Source organism: Rhamphochromis sp. 'chilingali' (genome assembly GCF_963969265.1).
Source record: "Rhamphochromis sp. 'chilingali' genome assembly, chromosome: 18".
NCBI classification, from domain to species: domain Eukaryota; kingdom Metazoa; phylum Chordata; class Actinopteri; order Cichliformes; family Cichlidae; genus Rhamphochromis; species Rhamphochromis sp. 'chilingali'.
Window position 1 is genome coordinate 8,982,209 of NC_137945.1, and position 15,996 is coordinate 8,998,204.

At 40.2% G+C, this 15,996-nt stretch overlaps 1 protein-coding gene across 4 annotated transcripts in view; it reads left to right on the forward strand.

Moving 5' to 3' along the window:
- The window catches only part of LOC308385701 (enhancer of polycomb homolog 1-like), a 41,427-nt gene that overhangs the window by 10,285 nt on the left and 15,146 nt on the right, over window positions 1-15,996 (forward strand). For all 4 annotated transcript variants that reach the window (XM_080864814.1, XM_080864815.1, XM_080864813.1 and 1 more), the window contains 6 exons: window positions 7,638-7,797; window positions 8,933-9,078; window positions 9,509-9,715; window positions 11,953-12,101; window positions 14,483-14,636; window positions 15,706-15,864. In XM_080864814.1, coding sequence (XP_080720940.1) covers window positions 7,698-7,797; window positions 8,933-9,078; window positions 9,509-9,715; window positions 11,953-12,101; window positions 14,483-14,636; window positions 15,706-15,864 — 915 coding nt within the window. In that variant the 5' untranslated portion in view covers window positions 7,638-7,697. The remainder of the gene's footprint in view (window positions 1-7,637; window positions 7,798-8,932; window positions 9,079-9,508; window positions 9,716-11,952; window positions 12,102-14,482; window positions 14,637-15,705; window positions 15,865-15,996) is intronic.

The following is a 15,996-nucleotide window of genomic DNA, read 5'->3' on the forward strand; positions in this document are numbered from 1 at the left end:
CTGTTCTGCTTCTGTGCCCCAGCTTTGTTTACTTTTTCCCACCGAGGCTTCTAGACTTCTGATTGGCCAACATTTCTGCACGGTTAGGAATCTAGCGCCACCTGCTGCTTTGCATGTTCATAGCAGCGTTTTCCTTCATTTCTGCCTTTATGTGTGGACGGGATTATTTTTTAAAACGAAAACGGAAAATCTCCGTTTTCAAAAATACCCGTGTACGTGTGGACGTAGCCTCAGTCTCTGACTGGAAGCGCTAATTCGTCATTCGGCTTTTGTCAGACTAAAGTAACTGTTAAAACTGTTTGAAAAGCTCAGCTATACAACAAGGAGAGATTGAGAATTTCCTTTTAGTTCTCAGTTTATTTGATATTGACAAAAGTTAGTCAGTTTTGTCTGTTCTTCTGTAAAACAAACTTAGATTTATTTTTAGAATTTATATTTTGTTTCTAAGTGGAATTGACAATTTAGTCTGTTTCGTTTGTTCTATTTTGAAACTTAAACGCTTTAGCGGCTGCCTTTTGTGTAGTTTGCAATATTTGCCTTTATCTATCTGAAAAAGTCTCATGTTCCTTAAGTACATCTACCCTGTTGAACTTATTATGGGAAATAAATATTTAAATAAAAACAAGCTGCTGATTATTTCACATTTTACTTGTGAGCAACGGCACATTTAAATCTTACAAATATAGTTATTTGGCTTATATCGTGATAGATATCGTTATCGCCTGAAATGAAAAAAACATATCGTGATATGAAAAAATCTCATATCGCCCAGCTCTAGTTCAATATTAGATTGTGTTTTCTCGGGTGGAAAGCCGTTAGAAGCTACTTTGTATCCAGTTGTTTTCACTATTTGTGCCCACTTTGCACTAGATGTGTCACAAGACCAAAAACGTTGTCTGTACCAAAATAAGTCAAATGCATACATTACAAAGCATAGTGTGCTAATACATGATCATGAATCATCATATTCTTATAAAATGAACAGTAAGCCTACTAATTAGCTATTAGAGTAGCTTTGCATGATCCACTGCTCAAACTAATTCTTTGCAGCCCCTCAGTTCGTCCTTTGTGTGATGCAAACTGTGCAAGCTCCTCTAAATTTAAGCCAGCTTTCTTCTTATTGGCTGCATCTTACAAACAAAAGGATTGACCTGAAGTTGGGAGTGGCCGCTGTGCTCACCCTAAGCTGGTTCCCTGATTTGACCATATGAGAGAGATCTGCTTTCACTGACATCATGCAGAGCCAGAAAAGAAATTGTGTTCAGATAAGTGTGAAGGCTGAGCTTCAGGCCTTGTATGATACTGGTAAATATGCTAAACTCATCATTTGAACCTTTAGCTTTTTGTAATATGCTCATTTCATCATTGTAACTTGATTGTACAAAGCAGGATATAAGAAAAAGTTTCTTATTTTTACTTTTTTGGAAGCAAGACCATAGGGACAAGTAATTTTCAGCATCCAAAAACTGTTGAAAGTTCAAACAGCATAATGGCACATCAACTTGAAAGTTTGGCTAACACAGGCTTTTGCTGTGGGTCCCGTAATAACCTGGTTCACTTGTTCTCATGTGCCATTCACAAAATCCTTTTATCCGACACTCTCAACTCCTCTGCAGAGGAAATCCCAGGCTGTGAACCATGCTTGTGAGGATCACAGCTGTGAAAGATCAGGATATCTTTAGGTCAGAGAAGGCTCAGGGCTGCCTGCTGCAACCTGCCGAACCAATATCCTTTATAGAAGCTCGCAAAGGCAGGTCTGGGCCAGGCTCAGGTTTAATTGGCACCTTACGTGCACGCTTTATGCAGGTTCCTTATCTCACAAAGCTCCTGGGTTCATCAGCATGTCAGACGGTAGGGTTCAGAGAGGGCAGTGTCTTTGTGGCGGTTTTATGAGCAAACGCATCCTTCACTGTGCCAGTCAAACATGTAGTTTACATAAGCTCATGTCATGTCAGTAGACAACGCTTTGATAAGCAGTACTCTCTGAGCTGTAACAGTTGCTGAGTAACAGTGCAGACAACAGTTAAGTACATTTTGTAAGAAATGTATTTCAGTTGAATACTAGTTTGGAGTGGTTTGATTTCTTGCATCATTGTGCTTCAATTTTTGCTTGTAATTATCAATACAGGCTGGTGTTTCAAAGACTTAAACTATGCTTTTAATTTAGATATGAGAAGTCTGATGTAAATGTGCGTGCAAAGCGTAACTTTTAACGTTTTAAGTCTCTGAGCTCAGAGAACCACAGCTTCTGCAGTTTGGGTTTAACCCAGGAAGGACTTTTTAAATGTACAATGACACAGAGCTGTTGGCTAATTTGCAGGAAGTTGTGTTTGTGGGCAGTGAACATGGCTGTGTGAAATTTTTAATAAGTGTGCCTGCCCAGCCTGCTCACGCTCGCAGTCGCAGCCAAATCTGGTTCTTTGTTTTTGTCCTGACCCTTCAATTTGTGTAACCGTGCCAAATTGAGTCTTGGTTGAGAGTGCTATTCAAGCTTTAGATTGTGGTTAAGTTAGTGCTTGGTAAAAAGTTGTGTATTTCTCTCTTGTGCTCTTTTAGAGCCTGCGGCAAGCAGGAAATGCTGGGATTTAGGATGTTGTGGATGATGTCTAAAATCCTCAGTGGTGAACACTTTCGCAGTTGACACAATAAGATGTTTTTCTTGGCGTAGACTGTGCTTGATGGGTTTACAAGGGGCAGATGGTTCAGCTCTGGGCACATGCTGTGTCCTTTGATGCCAGTTCACAGCTCTGATATGGTTCCCCTGTTACTCCATGCAGAGCTCCTCGTGGCTTTGAATTTTTATTTAAGGCAGTTCAGACACCCATGCAAGTGTGGAAGTGTATAAAACTGAGTCGTTGTCAGGGAATGCTTGTTTGTGGTCATATTTGCCAGGCGCAGTTGGTATCTCTTAACATTGACCCACATTTCAGATTCTAGCCAATAAACTGTAGTTGAGAAAACGTGTGTGAAGTGTAAAATGAGTAGGAGCTCTGTTAAAATACTTGTTAGAGCAAGACGGATCTTGAGTTGGTTTGACTTGATTGGCCGTCTGTTGCATCAACCACAAATAAAAGGCCTACAGATATTGTGTGCTACAGAGTGAGCGTGCAGTGCTAGTAAGTTGCAGTGTCTTTCATGCAGATCTTAATGCCAGTGCATAAGCGAGAGCTTTGCTTAAACTCCTGTCATTTAGTAATAACACTGATTCTGAACTCCGAGGAGCTAGGGCCGTTCGATACAACGATATATATCGGATGACGATATAAAAACGTCTATCGTTTCATTTTACGCTATCGTTTGTTTCGGGGTGTCGCAAAATAAACTGTTTACGGCAATATTTTTTTCATCGTTTTAATGGTCACTGTAGTGGCTATATTAATTTATTACAGTTCTTTCTTTCGCTTATATTTTAATAACCACACTACGGACGGACAAGCGCCTGTTTTTATGCATTGTGGTTAGCAACAACAACGGTAAAACCACCGTGTGTCTGCTTGTTTATTTTCCACATAAACCTTTCACAATAAAGCTCAAGATCCTGTTGAGACTTTGCTCTTTCATGTGATTCAGTTTATTTTGAAGATTATTTACGGATGAGAATTAAAAAAGAGCCGTCAGGTGCTAAAAAATAAACCTTAGACTCAAACGTTAGAACAGGCTTTTCCCCGCAGCACGCCGTGTAATAAATACTCACAAAGAAAACGGCAGCCGTTACAACTTATGTCTAAAAATGTATCGTTTCATGCATCGGTTAAAACACTCGACTCCAGCTACATGACGCGCAGCTGGAAACACTTCCTGCAAGTCGAGCTGCCCGAGATTCACAGAATTTACAGAAAATGTTACATTTTTGTGATTTATATCGTTATCGGGATGATAGAATTCTTATATCGGGATATGAGATTTTGGTCATATTGCACAGCCCTACGAGGAGCAGTATGCTGTTTGGAAAATTAAGACACTGTTTTATACAGGGGGAAAAAGATTCATGTTTTTGTGGGATTCTTCCAAACAACATATATTTCAGGTAACTATCAGTTGTGTAATATGAAAACATTTTGTACTTGCTGAGTTCAAGAATCAAACAGTCTGAGTCATTTGCCCACGTTTATGCTTCTGCTGCCAAGTTGGAGTACCAGATTTGCTGCTGAAGAAACTTTGCAGGTATTTTAATATGATCCACTGGCTCAACATAGGCAACAGAATATCTGTAAACTTTTTTCTTCTCTCTCCATTTGTTCCACCTGAGAGATGCAGTAAATAATAATGAGTCATTGTTGTGAGTGATAGTGGGGTTACCTGAGGGGTGCTCAAAAAGAGGTGTTTGCCACAAAGCACATGCTACAAAGTCCAACTCGGCTGACTGTGAAGCTCACCTTTCCAAACTCATTGACATGGCAGTGCACTTGCTGATACTCCTACGCTGTTCTCCTGCTGATGACTCATTTCTCTGAGACATCATTACTGTGTTGGCATTAGGGCTGGGCCATATTATACCGTTCACGGTAATACCGGTATAATGTTAGGCAACGATAGGAAAATGAAATATCGCGATAGAATGGGAGTAAAACGCGCATGCGCAGTGCCTTTGTTTTCATACGCACATGGCCGATTGTTGAGTGAAACAGATGATCCAGAATTGGTTTGTAAAAATGGTGCAACTTCCGTGATGTGGAACTGGTTTGGTGTTTGTCCGTCAGATACACAACAAAGCACATTTTTTTGCAGAACATGCAAGCGGCCGTTGTTATTGTCTTATTTGTCGGACTAAGATGCTCTTAAATCTGGGAGTAATCTGGGTCCTAAACTCCGTCTTTTTCAGGTCAAACAACACTGCAGCATCACTGAGAGTTAAAAACTGTCTAAATTCTTTCATCTTTAATAAAACGATCAGCATTGCTGCTTTACGAGGTGTAACTATAAAGTTTAACTTCCAGGCATCCATGAAAACAAAAGTTATTACATTTAACGGAGTTAGAAGTTAGCAGGAAGCTAGCGGAAGTTAGCTCGCTAGTTTCGCTAGTTACCTAAGCATGATATTGCATGTTCTGACTGAGAGATTTCTGAAAAAAATCAAACGTACACCTCTGCTATCACTTGCAACATAAATGAAGACAGGAAACTAAACAGCAGTGACGTTTGTAGGGTTACTGAAGTTGGGCTAGCTGGTATATAATGATGTGCTACGTGATCGCTAGCGACACAGCTATGTTAGCATAACATAAACAGTGAAGCTGGAGGACGAACACTAACACTTTTCCACTTATAAAAGTTAACGTGAAGGTTCTTCATGGTTAGAGACAAATGCAATCGCATGGCAGGATGCTGTAAACGGACCAAACTTCAGTCAGGAGAACAACTGAGATAATCCATCCACAATACAAGGTTAGTCATTAATATACTGCAACAACATGGGAATAGAGCAGCTGCCAGAGAATTCAACATTAAGGAATCAATGGTACAGAAATGGAGGAAGCAAGAAGAATGAGTTTAATAAAGTTTGATTTATCTGACTGCTTTGTTTCGCTTAATGTGCCTTATAATCCCGTGCACCTTATGGTCCGAAAAATGCGTACTGCACACTGCAGTTTAATGTTGCAAAGCACCTCTTTTTAACTTCAGTGGATATTATACATGGTTATGCTCAGGATATGTCAGCCCATTTCTAGTGGAAATGCCTTTTGGTTAAACTTTCAGCAAGCAATTTGCATTTGTACTGTTACATTTTTATAAAGCTTTAATGTACATAAAAACCAGCTTCTTGTTTAAGTGAATATAAATGGAAGGTTGTCTTTTTGCGCTAGTAATGTTGTGGAGTTGTATTTTGTCTCGCATCAATTATATCGTCGGTTATATCGTTATCGCAAATTTTCAAATATATATCGTGATAAATATTTTTGGCCATATCGCCCTGCTCTAGTTGGCATACATTATATAGACATAACAAACTATGATAAATATTATGCTTTGCCTGTCAGACAAGCCTAGACAAATGAATTGAGATTAGGTTTAAAATGACAGCTAAGAAATGCCACACAAACACTGAAAGATAATGAGCGAAGGGAACTGGAGAGGATTCACACCCAGGAGGTGCAGGATGTTCAAACGAGTGCGATTTTTATTTTGACCCAGCGGCTGACATGTTTGTCCCTGACTTTGATGATGAATACACCCTAGAGGAAGAGGAAATGTTGGCAGCACCATATGAAGCCAGTGAGGGTTTCACAAGGGATGGAGAGATGACCATTCATGTAGCAGGCCTTTCCTGTTTTGGAACATTTTGTATTTGAACAACTGCCATCATCCTTTGCACTGACAAATAAGATTGCAGTAGCTGATGTTTATATGTTAAGTGTAAATTTCTGTTTTGTTTCTGTGTTTATTTCATTCAAAGGTTAGTGTGATAAAAGGATTGTAGACTTTAAACTGGTTTGCAGGGGGTTTCCTGCCTCTTAAACAGGTATACGAAAGGCTGGATTTACAAAGCTGAGTCTGGGGTTCCTTATTTAACAGAAGTCTGTGATTGTTCTTGTGGTATCTATTGCTGTTTGATAACCAACAATGGCGTTTATGCTTCACTAAATGAAGCCCAACTAAGAAAACATTACTATCCTGGTGTTGATTTCAAGGAAGACAAAAACTAAACTAAATCCTGGTTAATTTTGGGTGTAAATTTGAGTATAGATTTTTTTTTTTCTGGCACAAGATGTAAACAGTACCTCAGTCTACTATCAGCCAAAATATTTCAAACATCTGCATTGGCTCAGAATTTCATAATTCTGTATTTCACAGTGTGACAGATGTTTTAAACCAATCAGTCGGAGCAATAAGCAATGCCAGTGTTTTTTGTATTATTTCTTCTGTGCCAGGGAACTAAAGAAATCTCCAGAATGAAAACAACATTTAGGCAGCGCAAAATTGAGCCAACACAATAGATAAACATCAGCCGCTGCCATCTTATTTGCCAATATACTGATGAAAGCCAGCCAGACCATAAACATTGGCCAGCCTAAGACATTTGCAGAAAAAGGCTAATATCAGCCACTCCTGACGTGCATCCTTTGGTTTTACATACGGATTCTCGATGTTATGTACATGAAACATTTCACAGCTCTGTCCTCGCAGACCTTCCTCTGGAGCTCGTCCAGTGAGAGGTTTAGGCTGTAATCTCTTTAATGTGAGAGGTCTGACGCCACAGATCACATTTATTATCCTGTTAAGTACAATACTTTAAGCACTTGGCGTTCTTTAACATCTGGACTGCTTATGGTTATTAGTCCTGTGCAAGCACAGCGAAACGATATCATGCACCTCATAATGAAACAACTTTTGGTCTTAACTAAATCACTCATTGTCATTGTTTCCATTACACACTGTTGTACGTACATGCAGATGCACAACAGAATGAAATGGGGGGGGGGGGGTGATGTGTAAAATGAGTATTGAAGTAATTAAAAGATTTTTTTAGTTTGTCAACTTGTAAACAAGATGGTTTAAGAAATGATCAGGAGTCTTTTTTTTCCTTTTTTTTTTTTAATAATTCTTTGTGTACAAATGTCTCTTGACAAATCAAGATACTGATCACTGCAGAAGTCTTTGCATATTTTTCTAAACAGCAGCTTCTTTCTCTCTTTCAGGAGCACCATCTCCAGCGGGCCATCTCAGCGCAGCAGGTATATGGCGAGAAGCGGGACAACATGGTTATCCCCGTCCCCGAGGCGGAGTGCAACATCACGCACTACGAGTCCCTCTACCCCGGGGAGTTCAAAATGCCAAAGCAGCTTATTCACATACAGCGTGAGTAGCAGGCTGCGTGCAAGTGGATTATCTTCTTAGCTGTGTTAGTGGTCTGTGAGCATGTGGTGATGTTGCCGTTTGGCTGCACCGGATGGCTTCAGGGTGTTTATCCTGCTGATTGAGAGATTTTAGTGTTTGTGGTTTTGATGAGAAACCTGTGAGTAATTAGAAGCACTTTTCTAAGAGATGTGTATTTATATTGTATGTTTTGTTTTCTGGACGGTTTTCTGAAAGTTAGTGCTTTTTCATGTGGACATAATATTGACACACATAGTTGTTGCTTTTTTTTCTTAAGAAAACTTTAAGATTAAGTCTTGTTGTTTGGCATTTACTGTAGCCATGAAATGTCCTGTGTTCGCATTAGTGAAATGTCAAACTTTGAGACTGCTGTTGCAGATACTTTCACCATAATTTGGCAGTCATCTTAACATTTTAAATGTAGGGGCGGTGAGGGTAACACTGCAAGCTTTTCCAAATGCCACTGGCTTTGACAGGTTAATGTGTTGATTACAGTGGCTCTGATAGTGGCTGTTCAGTAAACATCTTATTTTTTCACCCGAGGGCCACAGTAGTGACAGCCACTTTGAATTTATTTTCTGCAGAATCTCAATGTCAGATTGGCAGGGCCAAAAAAATACAAAGCCAGGGGCAATATTTATGTTCAAATGGTAGATTACATTCACATCTCATATTTGTCCTAAAGTGTTGCCTTATTGAATGGGTGAAAGCACACAACTAAACTGAAGCACAGCGCTTTGTTATGATAAAATGCTGTTTATTTTTTGAGCATAGTTCGGCTGCAGTTGGCTGAAGATAAAGGCTTCAGCAGTTCATATCCTATGGGTTGTGTTATTGACATTGCTTGAAAGGCACTGTTGCTAAATACAAAATGATGGTGAATTATAAAGTCTCTGTATTGTAAGCCCAGGCTTTGCTGACTGAAATGTGTCATAGTTATCTAATATTGATTCATCAATTTGATACACACTGCAGCCTCTGCTGGTATTGTTCAGAAAAGTGATGTTTTGTTTAGTTCAGCAGCCTCATTCCTGCAATGTCTTTGAAATATTTTCTTGGCTGCATCTGTCTCTCCAGTAACCAGCTCTTTTTTTTTCTTTTTCTTTTTTTCCCACAGCTTTTAGTTTGGATACAGAGCAGCCAGACTATGACCTAGATTCAGAGGATGAGACGTTTGTGAATAAGCTGAAGAAGAAAATGGAAATCACTGCTCTGCAGTTTGAAGAAATGATAGACCGGCTGGAAAAAGGCAGTGGACAGCAGGTATATGTAACCCTGTGTGGGGAAAGTATTGCTTTGCATGCACACAGTCTTTTTATTCACTTTACACTGAATAAAATGTACACTCTGAGTCACTTTTTGCATTACTCCATTATGTTTAACTTGTATTTTAGTCATTTGAGAGGCCTGTTATTCTCTTTGTCAGTGGTTTCTTTAAAAGTTACTATTTATTGACGAATAAGCACTTCACATGACATTGAAAAAGACAAAATATGAGTTTATGTGATGTGCCTGAAGGCAGCGTGACTGCTTAAAATCTAAAGCCTTTGTTTTGTTGTGTCTTGGTGTGTTCATAGTGACTGCTTGTTTAAACCAGCTGGACTTAAGTGCTCAGCTATGTGTAATAATTATTTCCAGAATGATGTGGCTCAGGCCATTACACTAACTTGGTCTGGCCTGTGTTGCTCTGTAGCTTGTCAGTCTACAGGAAGCCAAACTGCTGCTGAAGGAGGACGATGAACTGATCAAGGAGGTCTTTGACTACTGGAGCCGGAAGAGGAAAACCAGCAAGGGTGGCTGCCTCATCCCCAGCGTCAAGCAGGAGAAGAGGGATGGCTCTAGCACCTGCGACCCTTATGTGGCCTTTCGCCGACGGACAGAGAAGATGCAAACTAGGAAGGTAGGACTTTCTAGCCAAAAATGAGTAAGATAAAGGCAAATTAAAGGACATAAATTATGCTGACCTACATTTCTACTGGGGCTTCACCAATCCAACTTTTGAAGATAAAAACCTAGAACCCTTGTATTATCTTTTTACCAACGTAATTATATAAGCAGTTTCCATGGGTTTTGGTATGGTCCAAACTAGGGGTGCAACGATACACAAAATTCACGGTTCGGTTCGGTTCGATACTTTGGTGTCACAGTTCGATATTTTTTCGATACAAAAAAAATGTTCATGCATTTTTAATTTGTCATTTATTAAAATTATAAATATATATTTTAACTCAAAAGTACAGTTTTTAAATTTAACCCTAACCCTTGTGCGTGTTTTTTATTTTGACAGCGAATGCGCACCTGCGGACCACTTATGTGCAGCCCTGGTTATTTAGCTCGTCATATTGCAGCCACAGAAATTATTTTGTCCATGAAACCATAAAGCTGCACTTTCTTTTTGCCTTATAGTCTGATTTGTCATAACTTCTCCGTTTTGTGGTAAGCTTTTCTTTGGCTGTCACTTCTTCACCCTGACCTGTCTTATTTGGCTCAGCAGAACTGAAATGCTTTTACACGCGCACTCACATAAGCTCAGCGATTCTCTGCGCAGTCAACCTCTCACATGTTTAAGCTGCGGGAGATTTCACTTGTCATGTTTGCATAGTAAGCTAACGATTAATAAGACGATGTCAGAGGAATTGGTGCACAAATTATCATCACTCACAGATCAGTGCTGTCGCTCTCTATACACAGTTCACGCGATTGCAAAGTGAAAGCAAAAAAACAAGCGCAAATTCAAACGCGACTTCAATATGTCACATATTGACAGTGGCTCACCGATGCCAATGACATAATTACCCAGCTACATTTCCGAAAGAATGCAAAAGCATTGACATATATTTTTCCTACAATAGCCCGACGGGCAGGGAAGAGATAGATTTTGGTAGCCCGACTGAAAAAATCGCTAGCTCCGGGACGTCGGGCTAGCGATATTGCGAGCCCTGTATCTGATTGAGGAATCACTCATCTTTGGAAAAGAGAGTTTATTACAGAGAAATGTCTCTTTCCAAAATAAAAGCTATACTATCCGCTTCTTCTGGGCTATATTCTCAGCAGCATAAGGAGAATCATGTGCTAACAGCTGTCTAAATGACTCGGCTAAAGTTAGTAGCATGCTTGTTGTTTTTGTCTTTGCACTAGGATGATGTCGGCGTAAATGTGCAGTCATATTCGTTGTGTTCCCGCTAGTGCTTTCAGGTTAATCTCGTTGAAATGACCTTAACGCCACAACACTGCAAATCTCCGTTAACGAGCTACCGCCGATCACTCCGTGCATGGGGCTAGACGGCCAACACGTTAACGAGCTAACTGCGCTAACACACTAGTTCACACCAATGTAATTGAGCATTGCATGGCACATTCAACATACTGTTTTACTTTAGTCCATGACTCGCTTACCTTCAGGGTCATATGTCACATGAAAACCAAAATAATTCCAAACGCCAGATCTGAATGACGTTCAATTTGCCTGTTGCAAGGAGAGCTTAACTTCTGTCTCGCTAGCTTGCCCTGCGCTCTTCCTTCTGACTATGCTGTCTGTGTTGAGCGCTCAGTGGATCTGCGCTCGACAGTGCAGCCTAGGCGGAGTAGTCGAACACAGATTCACTGAGCGCTCAACACAGACAGCATCGTCAGAAGGAAAGTTGATAAAATAAATTACAAATGTTGTATTGTTCGATACATATGCGTACCGAAAGCACTGTATCGAACGGTTCAATATCGATACGAATATCGTTGCACCCCTAGTCCAAACATATTGGCTTTAAAGTGGTTCAGATGAGGCAGATAAATATTTTGTCCCTACAGTAGTGTTCCCCTAAGATGAAAGATGAGCAGTTGAATATTTCCATACCTTAACCTTTTTAAAGATTTTCAGTTAAAATGGAAACTAATTTAAGGTGACATCCACCAGACACCTCACGGAATGAGATTATCACAATATTTAACTCACAATATGACATTATTTTGCTGTTTAAAAAATATTTTTTTTAGATTGTGTGATTTGCTGACTATTGCAGTAACATTGTGATTAATCACCTTTTGTCTATTGCAGCTACGCTTCTGTATTGATACAGTATTCACAAGCAAAATATTGGAATTGAGATTTCTGACACTGAATCATCACTGCTCTGTTTTCAGAATCGAAAGAATGATGAGGCCTCATATGAGAAGATGCTGAAGCTGCGCAGGGACTTGAGTCGAGCTGTCACCATCTTAGAGATGATCAAAAGAAGAGAGAAGAGCAAGAGGGAACTGTTGCACCTCACACTGGAAATTGTGGAAAAGAGGTAAGAAAGTTGACTAAACTGCACCTTGTCAGACAAGTAGTTGCTATAAAGGAGACCTTTTCACTTGTACTCTCAAACCACATGCCCCACTTATCTGATTGGATGACATTTTCAAAAGCGGGTCATTCAGGGTAATAGCTAACGGCTGTGCCCTTGTCCTGTTTTGGGAATGCTTTCTGATAACATCTTAAGAAGCTGAGATGATAACAGCGTGGTGTTTTGGACAGTGTATGTGGTGAACCTTCATATTTGATTAGCCTGTTGTTTACTTGCCAAGTCTGAAATTCAGCACAATGCTTGTCTGCATGACTGATCATACAAAAGTCAACCACATATTTTCTGTAAGGCCAGGCTTCACTGCTCCTGTTAATTGGGGTCACAGTTAAATGCACTTTTCCATGCAAAGTTCACCTTGTTTATTCAGTAGTGTTTGGACCACATTAGCTCAGTGATGTCTGGGTCCTGGTCAAGGCTTTGCTTTCCCCAGTCTTTTAAGCAGTATAGTGGACTCTATCTCTGTATTCCATCCATCCATTCGCTTCCGCTTATCCTTTTCAGGGTCGCGGGGGGCGCTGGAGCCTATCCCAGCTGTCATAGGGCGAGAGGCAGGGTATCTCTGTATTATAAAATATAAACTTTGTGTTTTCCAAACTCCATTTTGGATTGTCCTCCCTCCACCCCCCAGTGGAGCCTTTGCAATCCATCTAAACATGACATCCGAATGGAATGAATTTACTCTGAAAGTAGCTGTCAGCGTGAGCTTAAATTGGACCCTTCTCCTTGAAGTGCTTTTGATTTGTAGTGACATTTCAATTTCCTCTTGTTATCCCGGCCTGGTTTCTGCCTGCGCATCACAGCTAGTGCTCACTCTCAGACTGGACCACTCTGTTCCCAGTAGGTAGTTTTTCCCGGTCACTTTATGATGCTATGCTGCTGTAGAGGGGCTCAGGTGTAATGTCTGGTGGGTGCAGTCTGTCATTTGTGTGTCTCAAGCCCTTACTGTGCATTGAAGTTTAGGTTCTTTTGTGTTTCAACTGTGGTTGCATGATGTTAGCAGTTATACATTATTCATGGTAATGTTAGTGATAAATTGAAGTAGTTTACACAAATTTCCAAGCTTAATATAGTCAACTAAAACTATGTGGGAGATGCATCTGTTAGAGCCCTAGCGGTTTTCATGACAGTATGTCATCTACAATATTTAAAACTGAAGCGAATAAAAACAACTTGAACCTAAGTGTGTAATATTTCGTATTATTATGTCTAATGTTATTGTTGAACTGACATGTTGGGATGCACTGATTCAACTATTCATTTCTGATCCGATACCAGTCTTAAGTAAACAAACTCTGCTCCTCACTGTGAAACTCGGAAGCATTCTATATTTCTAAGGCAGCCAACCCTCCATTACTTTTCTGTTAACGTCCTCTATAACAAATATGCAGCAAAAAAAGAGAAGTCATCGCCAGTAAAAACCGGGCACTCTGTCCATCTTCACAGATCTGGAGTTGAGTGCACTATTACTTTGTATCCTGTACACTTCCAGCTTTTTTATTGATGCATTATCTCCTTCTGGCAACTCATACACTGCTGCTGATTTATTGTGTAGTAAACTGGATCAGCTATAGATGGGCTTTTGTCAAATATCTGATTGAGCTTTGTTTTACCAATAATTGTTCATACTTACTGTGTGAGCTGATAAAGCTGAAGTTGGCAGGAGTGCAGTTGTAATACTAAAAATTAGGGGTGCAACAATACTCGTATCGATATTGAACCGTTTGATACAGTGCTTTTGGTTCTGTATGCATATGTATCGAACAATACAAATTGTTTTTATTTATTTTATCAACTTTTCTTCTGACGATGCTGTCTGTGTTGAGAGCTCAGTGGATCTGCGTTCGACTACTCTGCCTAGGCTGATTCTCCTTATGGGGACCTGATATGTTTAATATGCTGCTGAGAATATAGCCCAGAAGAAGCGTATAGTATAGTTTTTATTTTGGAAAGAGCCATTTCTCTGTAATAAACTCTCTTTTCCAAAGATGAGTGATTCCTCAATCAGATACAGGGTTTGCAATATCGCTAGCCCGACGTCCCGGAGCTAGCGATTTTTTCTCGATCAGATTAATTTTTTTATTATTGTTGTTTCAGTAACATTAAATTAAAAAACTGTACTTTTGAGTTAAAATATATATTTATAATTTTAATAAATTACAAATTAAAAAGGCATCAACATTTTTTGTATCGAAAAAATATCGATCCGTGACACCAAAGTATCGAACCGAACCGTGAATTTAGTGTATCGTTGCACCCCTACTAAAAATGTTAACTTCTTTGCTTTGATTTTCCTCATATTTTGCCTTTCTCTCTGTGTCCACCAGGAATGTGTTGCCAGACTTTGGTAGTGAGGTGATGGCAGAAGCACTGGCACAGCGGGCTCTGGTGAAGCCTGTTTACACCATCCCCATCATTCCCCTGTCCAGCAGTAACCAGTACAGACATCAGGACCACTTGGACATGAAGGACTACAAGAAAGTAAGGACATGTTCATCGTGTGTGTGTGTGTGTGTGTGTGTGTGTGTGTGTGTGTGTGTGGATACAGAATGATGAGCAAACTACGGGAAATTGTATTGACTTTGAATTCGTCCTTTAGTTGAGTCAATTCACTCAAGCTGCTTAATGCTGTACTCTGTATTGGCACACTGAGTCATATCAGACCTTGGCATTTTCATTCTGAAAGGGTGCATGGTTCGAAATGACAACTAGGTCTAAATTATTAAAAATAATTTCCCTTATGGATAAGAAACTGCAAATTTGTACTTAAGTTTATTATAGTATAACAGTTCTTAACAACACACAGGAGCAAATGTTGGACAGTGTTTTACCACAATAAATATCCTGTTTATCCGTTAAATGTAATGATATAAAGCTAAACGTCCCTTTGTTTACATATTATAGCACTTAATTACTTTGCACAGTTGTGACCTCAGTGTCATCGGAACTTCATTAGCTCCAGTGTCCACCAGCTCTCCCCTTGCCCTGCAATGAGACACCCATTTCCCCTTCTTTTATCTTCTGCCTCCTCCTCTTCCCCTTTACCAGCTGGCTGACCTTTTGCTTTTATTTACACACGTTCATTTTCAGTTTAACTCTACCCCTCCTCCCTCGTCACTCCAACCCTTATTTTTTACAGTGATTAGGCACAGCCGTTCTTCACTGTAGCCTCCCTGCCTCTCTGTTTGCTTTGTCCCCCGAGTGTAAGGACTGAATGAAATCCTACTAATCCTAGCAGAAGTTGGATCGTGTTCAGACAGGGAGGGGTTGTCCCACTGGGGAAGTTTGGGGGTGAAAGGTGGCACGGGGTAGATTTAGGAGGGAGGGGGAGGACAGCCATCTGGCTAGGCAGCGGCATCTGGCACGTGCCACCATCTGCATATCAATGCCTCTCTTTACTTGCTGTTGTTTCTGCACACACTCTAGGTGCCTGTGCATAGACCACCAACACTCAATTGCCGCCAGCAGTATTGTGTCGCGTATGAAAAAGTGTTCTTGATTACACAGACTGCAGTATAAACATGTTTTCATTTCCTTTCCTTCTTCACAGCCTGAGAAGACGGAGGCAGTTCGAACCAAAAGGAAATATGAAAAGAAACCCAAAATCCTGCCTATGTCAGCGCCTCAACATTCAGGGCCCCCTGTGTTCAATCCCAAGGACCTTAACCAGTATGATTTCCCCAGCTCAGATGAAGAACCATTCTCACAGGTAACATTTGGTTCCAGCCCTTCGGTTGTGATGCAATTTCAGTGGGATTTTTACAGAGACTAATATTATACATGAACAAACATGGAACAGAAGTTGAAAGCAGTGATATTGTGTGCTCCATCTGTAAAAACC